This window comes from Limulus polyphemus, unplaced genomic scaffold (assembly GCF_000517525.1).
Source record: "Limulus polyphemus unplaced genomic scaffold, Limulus_polyphemus-2.1.2 Scaffold736, whole genome shotgun sequence".
In the NCBI taxonomy this organism is placed as follows: Eukaryota; Metazoa; Arthropoda; class Merostomata; order Xiphosura; family Limulidae; genus Limulus; species Limulus polyphemus.
Window position 1 is genome coordinate 293,047 of NW_013666346.1, and position 15,388 is coordinate 308,434.

General features: G+C 34.1%; 1 protein-coding gene across 3 annotated transcripts in view; it reads right to left on the reverse strand.

The window, feature by feature from the left end:
• LOC106460260 (cytochrome P450 3A8-like) overlaps positions 1–15,388 on the reverse strand; it is a 65,337-nt gene that overhangs the window by 27,124 nt on the left and 22,825 nt on the right. For 2 of the 3 annotated variants that reach the window (XM_013919947.2, XM_013919946.2), the window contains exons 2-6: positions 8,723–8,819; positions 5,873–5,925; positions 4,398–4,494; positions 2,970–3,086; positions 2,545–2,633 (exon numbers count right to left, since the gene is read on the reverse strand). In XM_013919947.2, coding sequence (XP_013775401.1) covers positions 2,545–2,633; positions 2,970–3,086; positions 4,398–4,494; positions 5,873–5,925; positions 8,723–8,812 — 446 coding nt within the window. In that variant the 5' untranslated portion in view covers positions 8,813–8,819. The remainder of the gene's footprint in view (positions 1–2,544; positions 2,634–2,969; positions 3,087–4,397; positions 4,495–5,872; positions 5,926–8,722; positions 8,820–15,388) is intronic. The other variant, XM_022386931.1, reaches the window with a different exon arrangement.

Sequence of the window (15,388 nt, forward strand, 5' to 3'; positions counted from 1 at the left end):
AAACATATGTTTATCTACAGCGCCATCTACATTTGCGTTCTACATGATATTTAAAACAAATATTAAGCTTGTTGGTTTCCAGTGTTTTCCTTGCTTCCCAACGGGCTTACAACGCTAAACTCTTAGGTTCCATTCCTCGCGGTGAGCAAAGCAAAAAAAAAGCTTAGTGATAAGTCTGAAAGCTCATAACGCTAAACATTGGGTTTCGATACCCGTGGTGGGCACAACACAGACAGCCCATTGTTTAGTCTGCTTTCAACATTTAAACCATATCTACAGTTCATTAACGTGACTATAAATGAATTTTTGCGAACCTGAACTTGTTTTTAAAACTGATCAATAAAATCTCTTATCGACTGGAATAATTTACATGAAGAGAAAAGAGTCAAACAACTGACATGAAAGGAGTGTATCTCTAATCTGTGTTTTCAGTTTGTAGAGACGTAATATTACTTGGCACTATCTAAAGACTCCAGTTAGTAGACCACAACTTTGCATTTTCCCCATATTTTGACTTCGATATTTGCAACTTCTTAGTTGAGGCATTAAATACAGAGCGTTTTCTTACTCAGAAATCCATTATATGTGCCCCCCCCCCCCAGTGGCACAACGGTATGTCTGCGGACTTACAATGCTAGAAATCGGGTTTCGATACTCGTGGTGGGCAGAGCACAGATATCCCTTTGTGTAGCTTTGTGCGTAACTATAAACCATTGTATGTAACTTCTACAGCCTTATTTTGAAGAACGTTTTTGTTAAATGACGTCGTACATGTCATAAGTTTGGAACTTTGGCTACCTAGTTCATTCATCTCTGGTTTTGGATATTTTGTATATCACTAAGTTTGGAACCGTGTATATCTATTTCATCCATCTCTTGTTTTGGATATCCTATATATCATCAACTCTGGAACAGTGTCTACCTAGCTCACCCATCTCTGCTTTTGGATATCTTGTATATTACTAAGTTTGGAACCATAGCTATCTAGTTCATCCATCTCTGGTTTTGGATATGTTGTATATCACTAAGTTTGGAACCGTAGATATCTAGTTCATCCATCTCTGGTTTTGGATATGTTGTATATCACTAAGTTTGGAACCATAGCTATCTAGTTCATCCATCTCTGGTTTTGGATATGTTGTATATCACTAAGTTTGGAACCGTAGATATCTAGTTTATCCATCTCTGGTTTTGGATATTTTGTATATTACTAAGTTTTGAACCGTAGATATCTAGTTTATCCATCTCTGGTTTCGGATATATTGTATACCATCAAGTTTGGAACCGTGACTACCTAGTTCACCCATCTCTGGTTTTAGATATCTTGTATATCATCAAGTTTGAAACTGTGTCTACCTAATTCACCCATCTCTGGTTTTGGATATTATGTATATCATCAAGTTTGAAACTGTGTCTACCTAATTCACCCATCTCTGGTTTTGGATATTCTGTATATCATCAAGTTTGAAACTGTGTCTACCTAATTCACCCATCTCTGGTTTTGGATATTCTGTATATCATCAAGTTTGGAACCATGAATACCTAGTTCATCCATTTTTTATCTCACTGAGTTTGGAACCGTGGATAACTAGTTCATCCATCTTATAATTCACTGAGGAACCATGGATACCTAGTTCACCTATATTGTGTATCACTAAGTTTGTAATCATGGATACCTAGTTCACCCATATTGTATATCACTAAGTTTGTAACCATGGTTACCTAGTTCATCCATCTTGTATATAACTAAGTTTGTAACCATGGATACCAAGTTCATCCATCCCTTGAAAAAGATGTTTTGTAATAAACACACTTAGAAGTATTAGATTCTAGTTAACATTCAGGGTTAGATAGCCACAAGTGATCGTCTTCTAAATAAGTTTGTATGTTATCGGAAATTCACTCAAAGATATTTACTGGCTATCTCCGCTAGCTATCATTAATTTCAAACTGCTAGACTTAAGGTAAAACAGATAGTCAACAGCACCAACCGCCAACACTCGGATTACTTTTCTGACTGAACATGTGCGGAGGGCCACTGTTTTTTTTTTTTTCCGGTACCGAGACGCGAACATGGAAACTGCATATCGATAGTCCAGCATGACCAACTACTGGCCAACGTCAATAATGTACTGTTGACGCTCATGATGAAGTAAAAAAAAAATGAATACGCCATTACCAAAGATGTGTCTCATGAAATTCACAAAAAAGGAGCAACAAATTTCAGTATTTTATCTGAGATAAAACTGGGCGCTGAAACAAAAGTGTATATATTGTTTTTATTAAATTGATATTATACTCTCTTTTCTCTCTATCTCTGATTAGTCATTTTCATTCTCAAATTTATAAAGATTTCTTCGAAAGTTCAATTAAACCCTTGTGGCTATTCCTGTTAAGACATTCATCATAAGTTGACCTGCACTTTAAACAAGTCACCCGAAAGAAAAAAACCACCTTGAATGCTCTTTTTGGATCACAATTTTGAATCAAAGTACAGAATAATTTACTAATAGTTAGAAAGTTAATAAGAAAGTATATCGTTACTTTTTACAATCAATAACTTCCTTCTTGTCTGCTGCTTCCTCAAGATTCTGTATCAAACTCTCGATTGTATCCTTTATTAGAAACGCCATCTATAAATAAAACCAATATTTATTATTGACACCTGTTTATTGGGTATCATGTTTGGCTGGGTATTTTATGATCATCTCTTTGAATAATCTATCTCAATCTTCTTATATGTAATACGTTAAAATACAATTTGTGTTAAGGCTGCTAATAGTGAATAAAGAATAAAAGAACAGAAATTATTTCAATATTTTATGTAGATATTATCTCTACAGCATCAGGATAGGCCATGTTTCAAACCAGTGATCAAGACTGAAAGTTGTTTGGTTTGGTTCTTGATCAGATTAGTAACTAATTTTAATCTCTATATTAACTTAGTTTGTCATGGTTCAAGATCTCACCTTTTTCATCTTACCGCTGCTAAAGGTTGGTGATATGATACTCCTGGTTTGTTTCCACTCTTCTCCGCTTTGAACGGACAGCATTTTGTCCAGAGTAGAATCTCCAAGTTTCAAGACCTGAACCGAAAAGTAAAGGAAATTAGGTTCTGGAACATGTAAAACAGTTAAATTATAGAGAACATTACGTGAGATAATAGAAACGCATTGCTAGTCGTTTAAGCAGAATTATCCTATGTCTATAGAGCAGTTATATATATATATATATATATTTATTTTATTTGAATATGGCCAAATTTGTTTGTTTAGTTTTAGAGAAAAACCACATTGGTTTATCAGCTGTGTCCACCGCAGTGAAACGAACCCTGGATTTTAGCGTTGTAAGTCCTTAAATTTACCGCTGTTCCACCAGGGGACATGACCAAAACTGCTAAAATTAACACTTGCAGAATAGTGGCGCAACTAACGATGAGAAAGTACATTTAAAACACTTTATAATATATTTAAAATCATGTTTTAGCTACAGACGTGTTTGTAAATATATTTTACTCTTTAGGACATATGTCTGAAGGTATGTAGTATCTGGAACCTAGGAGGTGTTTCTTAGTTTCATGGCCCACAGGGGCTCAATCGTATGTCTGCGGACTTATACGCTAAAAATCGGGTTTCGATACTCGTGGTGGGCATAGCACAGATAGCCCATCGTATAGCTTCCATTCGCACATTCCACTATTCATTATAAACCATTTACATTCACACATTCTACTATTAATTATAAACTACTTACATTCACACATTCCACTATTCATTATAAACTACCTACATTCACACATTCCACTATTCATTATAAACCGCTTACATTCACACATTCTACTATTCATTATAAACCACTTATATTCACACATTCCACTATTCATTATAAACCATTTACATTCACACATTCCACTATTCATTATAAACTACTTATATTCACACATTCTACTATTCATTATAAATCACTTATATTCACACATTCCACTATTCATTATAAACCACTTATATTCACTCATGCCAGTATTCATATAAACCACGTATATTCACTCATACCAGTATTCATATAAACCACTTATATTCACTCATACCAGTATTCATATAAACCACTTATATTCACTCATACCAGTATTCATATAAACCACTTACATTCACATATTCCACTATTCACGATAACTCGTCTGCAGTTAAAAATAAGATAACTATCATTTATATAATTAGCTATATCTTGAAATATTTTTAATACCATCATGTATTGTTCTCGGTAGCTTTATGGTAAGGCTCAGAAAATATAACGCTAGAATTAATGGTTTGATTCTAACATCGGACTGAACGCCGATAGCCCGTTGGGCTGCTTTATAGCTGAAACAAATAAACAGATCATTAAGCCCTGGTACTTACTCGTCGATCGGAGAATACATGGAAATCTTTAACAGTTATCAGTTTTATTAGCTCTGGTTCAGCCACCACCAGTATTGGCTTTGTGCCCTCGTACACTCTGTAATTTGTATTTAAAAAAAAACAAAAACTTTATACACTGATGATTTTTTACGAATACGTCTCCTACGTCAAACTGTTATAAACCAATAAAACAGCAAACTATTTTATTATAATAAAATCATTGTATAATATTTAAGTTGCAGGTATTTCAATCGAAATATTCTATAATCATTGAATAATCGGACCTAATATTAAGACATGTTAAACAAGTATCACAATAAGTATATCATACAGTATTGGTTGAGCAAAAAAAAAAGTTCTTTTTAAAGATGAAATTTAACAGAGATTTCAAACGTTTAAGAATTGTAAATGAAATTGTAACAGGAAATATTATCGTTCAATCAAATGGCACCGTTAACAGTCAAAGTTCTAAACTGTGTTTCGAAATATGTATCTATAAATGATCAAATACAAACAAAGAGATACGGATATAGGTGACAAGAATTTCGACAATACCTGAATAATTTAATATAGGCGACAAAAGTTTCAACAATACTCGTATAACTTAATAAAGGCGACAAAAGTTTCAACAATATCCGAATAATTTAATATAGGCGACAAACATTTCAACAGTACCCGTATAATTTAATAGAGGTGACAAAAGTTCAATAATATCCGTATACTTTAATAGAGATGACCAAAATTTCAACAATACCCGTATAATTTAATAGAGGTGACAAAAAATATTTAAAAATTCCCGGAATAAATAAATATAAGTGACAAAAATTTCAACAATACCCGTATAATTTAATATAGGCGACAAAAATTTCAACAATAGCCGTATAATTTAATAGAGGTGATAAAAATTTCAACAGTACCCGTATAGTTTAATAGAGGTGACAGAAATTTCAACAATACCTGTTTAATTTAATAGAGCTGACAAGAATTTCAACAATACCCGTATAATTTAATAGAGGTGACAAAAATTACAGCAATACCGTATACTTTAATAGAGGTGACAAAAATTTGAACAACAGCCGTATAATTGAATACATATGACAAAAATTTCAGCAATACCCATATACTTTAATAGAGGTGACAAAAAGTCCAACAATACCCGTATAATTTAATATAGGCGACAAAAATTTCAACAATACCAGTATAATTTAATAGAGGTGACAAAAAGTCCAACAATACCCGTATGATTTAATATAGGCGACAAAAATTTGAACAATACCCGTATAATTTAATAGAGGTGACCGAAATTCGAACAATACCTGTATAATTTAATAGAGGTGACAAAAATTTCAACAATACCTGTTTAATTTAATAGAGGTGACAAAAATTTCAACAATAGCCGTATAATTTAACAGAGGTACAAAAAGTTGAACAATACCCGTATAATTTAATAGAGGTGACAAAAAGTTCAACAATACCCGTATAATTTCCCAAAAGATCTATATCTTTCTTCCAGCAGTAGATGAAGAGGCTGTTAAAAGAGGAGTGGTGTGAATAATAATTTATATTAAAGTTAAAAACAACTAAAGCTAAAAATGTGACATCATTTCACAAAGAGAATTTATGAAGAAAGGAGCTATATTTGTATAACAGAGAGGGAATGAATACAATCTAATCATAAGAAGATTTTCTTTCATGCCATTCTGGACTCTTAGTTATACCGGTATATTAAATAGGCGACATTATTTATTGTAGACCAGTATATTTAATGAACAAAATTATTTACTGAAGACCAGTATTTTTAAATGGACGACATTATTTGCTGTAGACCATTATATTGAATGGAGGACATTATTGAATGTAGATAAGTATATTAAATGGACGACCTTATCTATTGTAGACAAGACATTATTTACTGTAGACCAGTATATTAAATGGACGAGATTATTTACTATAGACCGGTATATTAAGTGGACGACATTATTTACTGTAAACCGGTATAGTAAATGGAGGACATTATTTATTGTAGGCCAGTGTATTAAATGGACGACATTATTTACTGTAGATCAGTGTATTAAATGGACGGCATTATTTATTGTAGACTGGTATATTAAGTGGACGACATTATTTACTGTAGACCAGTATATCAAATTGAAGACATCGTTTACTGTAGACCAGTGTATTAAATGGACGACATTATTTATTGTAGAACGATGTATTAAATGTTCGAGATTATTTATTGTAGACCGATGTATTAAATGTTCGAGATTATTTATTTGGTTCACTTTTAGTTCTGATTCATGTAGGTTGGGCTTGAACTGGCTTGGCGATGAGAGTGTTCGACTCACAATATTCGGGTTGCGGGATCCTAACCTGTAACCAAATATGCTCTCCCTTTCTGTCGTGTGGGTGTTGTCAATCCCACTATTCGATGGCAAAGTTGTCAGTGGGTGTTGTTGATTATCTGTATTTCCTCTAGTCTATCACTTCTAAATCTGGGACGGCTGGTACTCATTGCTCTCGCGTAACTACCACCTCCACTGCAAGTCGTTTCTGTTTGTGATATCTCTGCTATTTTTCTCGCGGTTACAAGAAACGCTAATTAGCTTTTTAAATTACATGTCTTTTTATAACTTGCAAACTGTGAGAATGTGTTTTTGAGTTCAAACAACCATTATGACCATGGTTAATTGAAAAACTTTTTGTCCATAGTTTCAGACACTGTATGGTAACAAAACTTTGGGAGTCATTTGTCAGTTAAATTTGTCAAACTATGATCCCGACTTTGGAATTACCAATATATTTTAGTACCTATGTATTTTATAAATTGAAAACCAATTTGCAAAAAAAATATAATGTACATTGTTTCGGTTTAGTTTGAATTTCGCGAAAAGATACACGAGGGCTATCTGCGCTAGCCGTCCCGAATTTAGCAGTGACAGACTACAGGGAAGGCAACCAGTCAACACCACTAACCGTCAACTCTTGCGCTACTCTTTTACCAACGAATATTGGGATTAACCGTCACATTATAACGCCCCCACGACTGCGAGGACGAGCATGTTCGGTGATGGGGATTCGAACCCGCAAACCTCAGATTGTGGGTCTAGTGCACTAACCACGAGCCAGACCACAAAGTTTTGGCTATGAGGCTTCTTTGGATGATTTCTCTAAAGCAGCGAACTGTATTCTGATAAACGGGGTGTATAGAGTTTTTTCTAGATAAGTTGGAATGTTTAAAATGTTATTATCGCTCCTTTAGCATAGCTTTCTAGAATGTATTAACTAACATGTGTAGAATGTTCGTATCTATCTTAGTATAGAAGGTACTTAGTATACAAAAACGAAACAATTAAAACCAGTCAAATTATTAAGCTGGCGAAACATTAATGCAATTATTCCTATCATAAGACATTAGTATTAGGCCTATTATATTATTAGCACTACATTTTTATCTAACCTTTGAGAGATTTTCAAGAATTAGAAGATTGTATAATAATTATATAATATTATTCTGACCACACTTTATTCACTACGTCCATTAGCAACGACGCATTTCGCTCAATTCAAAGTGCATCAGGTTGGCCGAGATACAACAAACATTTAAGTGCAGTACGTGTAAAATTATGTACGTTATTTTCTCTGGGTTAAAATACTGTTACGCCTCCAGTCGTTAATTAATTTTCCGTAACTTCGTTCCGACGAAACTTTAGCGACACAAGTCCTTTCTTAAATAAAACTGATTTATTCTTTCTGAATATAACTTTACGATACACTTAATTTCAACAATCGCTCTATAACAACACTATAATTTCACGTCTCACGAGGCCAACAATATTTTGTTAGCATACATTCAATTACTCATTACACTGTTGTCCCGTCACGTTGTCAACGTATTATATATACAAGACTAACACATATCTAGTAGTCTCCCGATAATTCACGAAGGTTCGAGAGAAGTGGCGTGTAACTAGTCACGTGACCTCGCTGACGCAACAATACTTTAATTGCGAGTCCCAGTCCTCTTACCGGAGCCTTCATCGGGCAACAAAGTTGTTTAACGTAATAAAAACAAAAAGTCCGTGTATATTTCTACTTATTAATTTACCTACGTAAGTTGAGTAAGTGAAAATATATATTAGGCCTAATAGTAATATATAACGACAAGTACATTAATTTAAAAAATGCTCGATTACTTGAAGTAATTTAATCCATCATTCTGTCATGTATTTTGCTAATCATTCTTTAGAGCAATTTTATTAAACTTAAGTAGGCAACTTACAACTTCTCGTTAAGATGTGAAATCTAAAAACAACTTAGTTATTTACCGTTTTCAATGACTGAAAGATATTCTGGAAAGGAAATTTATCTTGAACTTCCTTAACTCCTCTTTTCTTCCAGTAGCCATAGTTTCTCATAGAATACCTAAGAAGAGTGAGGAGTTGTAAGAACTACACAAAGAAACACATTACACTAAACTTTATGTTTGTCTTCACTTCTCAGACTGAAAAAGCCGCTTAAATTTGTAATATATTCACATATAATAGCGAAATAGCAACATACATATAACCACCCGAATCACTTATATAAACAAGATAAGAAATCATTAGATACACTACAAGTCAACTTTACTATAGTTATTAGTGATGTACTACAAGTCAACCTTACTGTAGTTATTAGTGATGTACTACAAGTCAACCTTACTGTAGTTATTAGTCATGTACTATAGGTTAACCTTACTATAGTTATTAGTGATGTGCTACAAGTCAACCTTACTGTAGTTATTAGTGATGTACTACAAGTCAACCTTACTGTAGTTATTAGTGATGTACTACAAGTCAACCTTACTGTAGTTATTAGTGGTGTACTATAGGTTAACCTTACTGTAGTTATTAGTGGTTTACTACAGGTCAACCTTATTGTAGTTGTTAGTGGTTTACTACAGGTTAACCTTACTGTAGTTATTAGTAATGTACTACAGGACAACCTTATTGTAGTTATTAGTGGTGTACTACAGGTTAACCTTGATATAATTATTAGTGGTGTGTTACAGGTCAGAATCGCTTTAGTTATTAGTGGTGTACTACAGGCCAATCTTGATGTAATTATTAGTGGTGTGTTACAGGTCAGAATCGCTTTAGTTATTAGTGGTGTACTACAGGTCAATCTTGATGTAATTATTAGTGGTGTATTACAGGTCAGTATCGCTTTAGTTATTAGTGATGTACTGCAGGCAAACTTTACTGTAGTTTTTCGTAAAATATTAGCTCATCTTTCTGTTCATAAAAGAACATGAAATGTTGTTATATAAGCATGTTGAGGTGTGTGACCGCAGGTTGTGTAAAACCTCATAAATAACTCTCAGTTTTGTATTATTGTGATCTTACATAACATATAAGACCGAGATATATAACTCTTTACTAACATCTACAACAGTTAACAAGACCTGGATGTACTGTATTACCTTTCTTACATATTATTATTGTAATCTTACATAACATATAAGACCGAGATATATGACTCTTTACCAGCATCTACAACAGTTAACTAGACCTGGATGTACTGTTTTGCCTTTCTTACATATTATTATTGTAATCTTACATAACATATAAAACCAAGATACATGACTCTTTACTATCATCTAGAACAGTTAACAAGACCTGGCTGTAGTGTTTTCCCTTAATTGCATGTTTCTGTGATTGAACACAATAAATCTTGAGATGACAACAATGCACGAAACAGTAATTAAAATATTGTTTTACATACGGGTTCTACAGTGCTTAATTTCTCGAGCAAAGGCTATTGTATCCCCATTGATGGATTGGGAAGAAAAAGTTTGAGTTTTGATAGATAACAGTTTTAACTTTATTTATCTATTGATTTCAAGCAATTTGGTCGACTACGTAAATCAAATATTATATAATCGAGACACTTTTAGAATTAATTATAGTGTTTCCGTCCTTAAATGATAAAAAGCAATTACTAAACAACATTCGGAGCTGAGATACGGAAGAAATTTAGGGTTCTCATTCAAGGGGACGAAAAACATGCTAAAATACTCTTTATCAAATAACTCTGTCACATCACGGTTCTTGCTCTAATAGATGTTGCATTATTATAATGATAATAAAACGATAGTAAATACAGGAAGTGGACAAAAGATGGTAACACTTGGATAAATACGGGACAACAAATATATGCAATGCAGGGCTACCACACAGGTGTGGCTCGTCCATTAAATAAAAATGCTGGACAGACCTAGTTGTCTATAATCATGGTTAGCATGGCTGCAAGAGATGACCTCATTGACCTTAAAAGAGGAGTGATTGTTAGAGCGCGTTTGACGGGAGCTTCAGTGAGCAAGAGAGATTAATTTGCTCATGTTTCACAAGCAACGGTGTCTAAAGTGATATCAGCATGGAACTCCGAAGGAAAGACATTGTCAGCAAAGGGCAACAGTGGTTAGAAGTGCATATTCCAGGATCGTGATGCCCGGGCATTATTTCGAGCTGCAAAGCAAAACAGGCGAGCAACTGCAGATCAATTGACCGCAAATTTCAACCTGGGGTGAGAGTAGCCAGTTTCATCAAAAACGGTCCACTGTGAATGGGATACCATAGTTGAGTTCCAGTGCATAAACCGCTCATCACACCTGGCAATGCACGTTTGATTCCAATCATTATTGGATGGTACTGAGTGATCATCTTCACCCCATGTTACAGTATTTCTGTCCTGCAAAGAGGGGTGTCTTTCAAGATGACAATGCCCCTGTCCACAAAGCACGAGTAGTCGCCCATTGGTTTGTGGAGCATGACATTGACGTTATCCATATGTCATGGCTTTCTCAGTCTCCAGATTTGAACCCAGTCGAGCATATATGGGATATTTTAAAACGACGACTGAGACAGGGTTTTCCACTTCAATCAACTAGGTGTGAGTTGATTGATGTCGCATTCCTCCTGCAGAATTCTAGACACTGGTAGACTCTATGCCACGGCGCATACAGGCCCAACGCCCTATTAAGTGACTTTACATTGGTTTTCCATTTTTTTGGCCACTAACTGTATTTGCTAACCTTTGCTATTATATATGATATATACAGAAACTTATACACAAAGTAAATTCGCGCCCTTATAGTCTGAAAGATAAATTTTATTAAAAATCTTTGAAAATTAAAATGTTCATTGAAAGCCAGCTTTAATATTCATTTTTGTTACAGTATACTAGCGTTTATGAAATATTATTATATGAATTTTATATAAATTGTTACGTCTCCGTTTGTTAATCAATTTCCGTAACTTCGTTCCAACGAAACTTTAGCGACACAAGTCCTTTCTTAAATAAAACTGGTTTATTCTTTCCGAATACAGCTTTACGATACACTCAACTTCAACAGTCGCGCTATAACAAACTATAATTCACGTCTCACGAGCTCGACTTCAACAATACGTCTCTCTCTGACAGCAGTTCAATTACTCATTACCTACACGCATTGTTCCGTCACGTTGTGACCATCTTATATATACCAGCCCCACCCCAATCGAGTAAATGCTAGGGCATTCACGAAGGAACAGGATATTTCTAGAAAACGTGGCGTGACACTAGTCACGTGACCTCGCTGACGCAACAAAATGTTAGATAAGAATATTATTTATGACCTTGAAAACGTTACACGCAGTAATGTGAATGAAAGTATGAACCCTGATTACAACCTTATAACGATAATACGGTATTTTATATCTGATATATGTATATAAGATCCCAGTAATCCTGAAAGCTAACTATAAGGTATTTCAAAACTATTGTTTGAAATAATTGTTTATTCATCTGTTTATAACAAAGGAATGCACACACAGCACTTATCTGTTGTGATAAATAACAAGGCTTAACCATAACGAAGTGGTTGAAAAAATTTTCAAATTAAATTTTTTCTACCATTTTATTTTCATTTAAGGATTTTGAATTGGCTTCTTATAAACAGAGATTTAGCACATGTGAAGTAAATTCTCTAATAAAAGACTAGAACATTTTTTCTAGAAATTTTCGCATTACGAAAGAGCACAGATTTGCCATGTAGTTGATCTCTGAATTTCTGAGCTGAAGATACGGTTTTGAATCCGTGCGATAGACAAAATATTTCCCGCACTTTAAGTTGTGAGTGCGTTTCAAGAGTAAAAGTCAATTTCTTAGCGTAGATGGTAGGTGATAGAGTGCTGTTGATTGGCTGCTGTCCTGCTGATTAGATACAATGGCAGATAGCCATAGCAGCTGGCCAAAATACACTCTAGAAAAAAAAGTCCCCCTTAGTGGCTCAGCTGTAGATCTGAAGGCATATAACGCTAAACCCCAAGTTTCAATACCCGTGGTGGGAAAAGCACAGAAAGCACTTGATACATTTTTTTTTCAGAGCACTAATCAGTTGGTTACTAATTTTCTGTCTATTACTTTTACAGAGGTCAGAAAACTTTCTAGTGGATAGCGTGTATGGCTGCGGATCGAAAGGTTTCTAGGTTCAAGTCACCGATACATCTCCCAACACGCGGGCTGCGGATCGAAAGGTTTCTAGGTTCAAGTCACCGATACATCTCCCAACACGCGGGCTGCAGATCGAAAGGTTTCTAGGTTCAAGTCACCGATACATCTCCCAACACGCGTCGCATTTAAGCTACTATGTGTTATAAAAGTAGCAATTAACCCACTGACTACTTCCATTCTTTCTGATTAACAGTTCAAAATTTCAGACGACTATGTTTGTTTGTTTGAAGTTATGCACAAAGCTACACAATGGGATACCTGTGCTCTGCCCACCACGGGTATCGAAACCCTGTTTCTAGCGTTGTAAGTCCGTAAACATAGCGCTGTGCTACTGTGGGGCCAGACGACTGTGTCTGAACCTTAAGGTCTCTGACGTGTCTGTTTATCCTATGTTTTGTTTAAGACACAAGATATATTTATTTCTTCTCAACGTTTCGGATAATATATTTCTTTATGTACAACGTTTCGGATAATATATATATTTATGTACAACGTTTTGAACAATATATTTATTTATGTACAACGTTTTGAACAATATATTTATTTATGTGCAACGTTTCGGATAATATGTTTATTTCTGTACAACGTTTCGGATAATATATTTATTTCTGTACAACATCACGGTTTCACAACTGTTAAGTTGGTAAGTCTTAAAAAATCGGATAAGTCAATTATTAAATTATTATTTATTTTCAGTTCCATCCAAATTTCAGGAAAAAAAAAGTAGAAATTTATCTTTATTTTAATTTCTTTTGCTTTTATTATTCGTGTTTATATCTTGAAAGTAAAGTTTCTCTATTCAAACAACAGGATAAAATGGCCAATACTTGAAAATTACATACAATTAAAGAAACACCTAGCCTTAGCAACAAAACAAAATATAAAGCTTAGCAGCTTATCACCAATAATGGACATAATTTAAAAAAAAAAGCATCAATCGATTTACCCATACCTATATGCAGTTGATAGTAGAGTGATAACTATACTTTATTTATAACACTGTATCTATATATTTTAGTTCAGATTAACAACACGTGGATTCCAAAGTGCACACTACTGAAACTCATATCGCTATTTCGCAATGTCAAGAGACAAACGTCATGATAGGGTTTACGAAGTGCAAGTTTTTCTCTCTGTATTATCCTCCACTAGTTTAGTGTTAACAAATTGTAGATAGTAGATTATGTAGCTTTGTAGTTAACAGAGTGTAGAAAGTACATTATGTAGCTTTGTAGTTAACAGAGTGTACATAGTACATTATGTAGCTTTGAAGTTCACAGAGTGTAGATAGTACATTGTGTAGCTTTGTAGTTAACAGAGTGTAGAAAGTACATTGTGTAGCTTTGTAGATAACAGAGTGCAGATAGTACACTATGTAGCTTTGTAGTTAACAGAGTGTAGATAGTACATTATGTAGCTTTGTAGTTAACAGAGTGTAGATAGTACATTGTGTAGCTTTGTAGTTAACAGAGTGTAGATAGTACATTGTGTAGCTTTGTAGTTAACAGAGTGTAGAAAGTACATTATGTAGCTTTGTAGTTAACAGAGTGTAGATAGTACATTATGTAGCTTTGTAGTTAACAGAGTGTAGATAGTACATTATGTAGCTTTGTAGTTAACAGAGTGTAGATAGTACATTATGTAGCTTTGTAGTTAACAGAGTGTAGATAGTACATTATGTATCGTGTTTACTATATACAACTTATTGTATTATTGATTCTTGTTTACTGTATAAAATGTATTATATTATTGAATCTTGTTTACTATACAAAATGTATCATATTATTGAATTATTATATTATATTATTCATGCATATTTACTTCATCATATTCAAGCATATTTACGATATCAGCCCTAAAACCTAGTGACTCAAGAGAACTTCTGTTTCTTCTATATCATGTGTTGTCCATAAATGTAAAAGCTAAATCACGTGACCTGTTAGACTCTTAACTTATGTTTATACTGCTAGTTTCTTTGCTGTTTTTCAGTATAGTTATGTTACTCAGACCTAGAATTGTGAGAGATACATACGTTGACAGTACGTGGGTGTGAACAACGTTGTAATTGAACCTCTTATATCTAGTAGTTTATATAAACGGTCTTTAGAAGAATAAAGAACTCGAGTAAAGTCTACAGTCATATCTAAATTAGTAATAAAAAAACTAAGTATGAAAATAACAGTATTCTCGTCATGTGATGAAACTAAATATGAAAAGAACAGTGTTCTCGTCATGTGAAGAAACTAAATATGGAAAAGAACAGTGTTCTCGTCATGTGAAGAAACTAAATATTGTTACGACAGCGGAAGTCACGTGACGCTAGTAACACGTCATGAGCTTCTAGAAAATTCATGTCCCTTCGTAAAGCCTCGAGTGTTTCCTATATGTGCGGTACTCTTGTATATAAGACCGCCAAGAAGTGACGGCAACAGTGTGATTGAATTGCAGACAGAGATAGA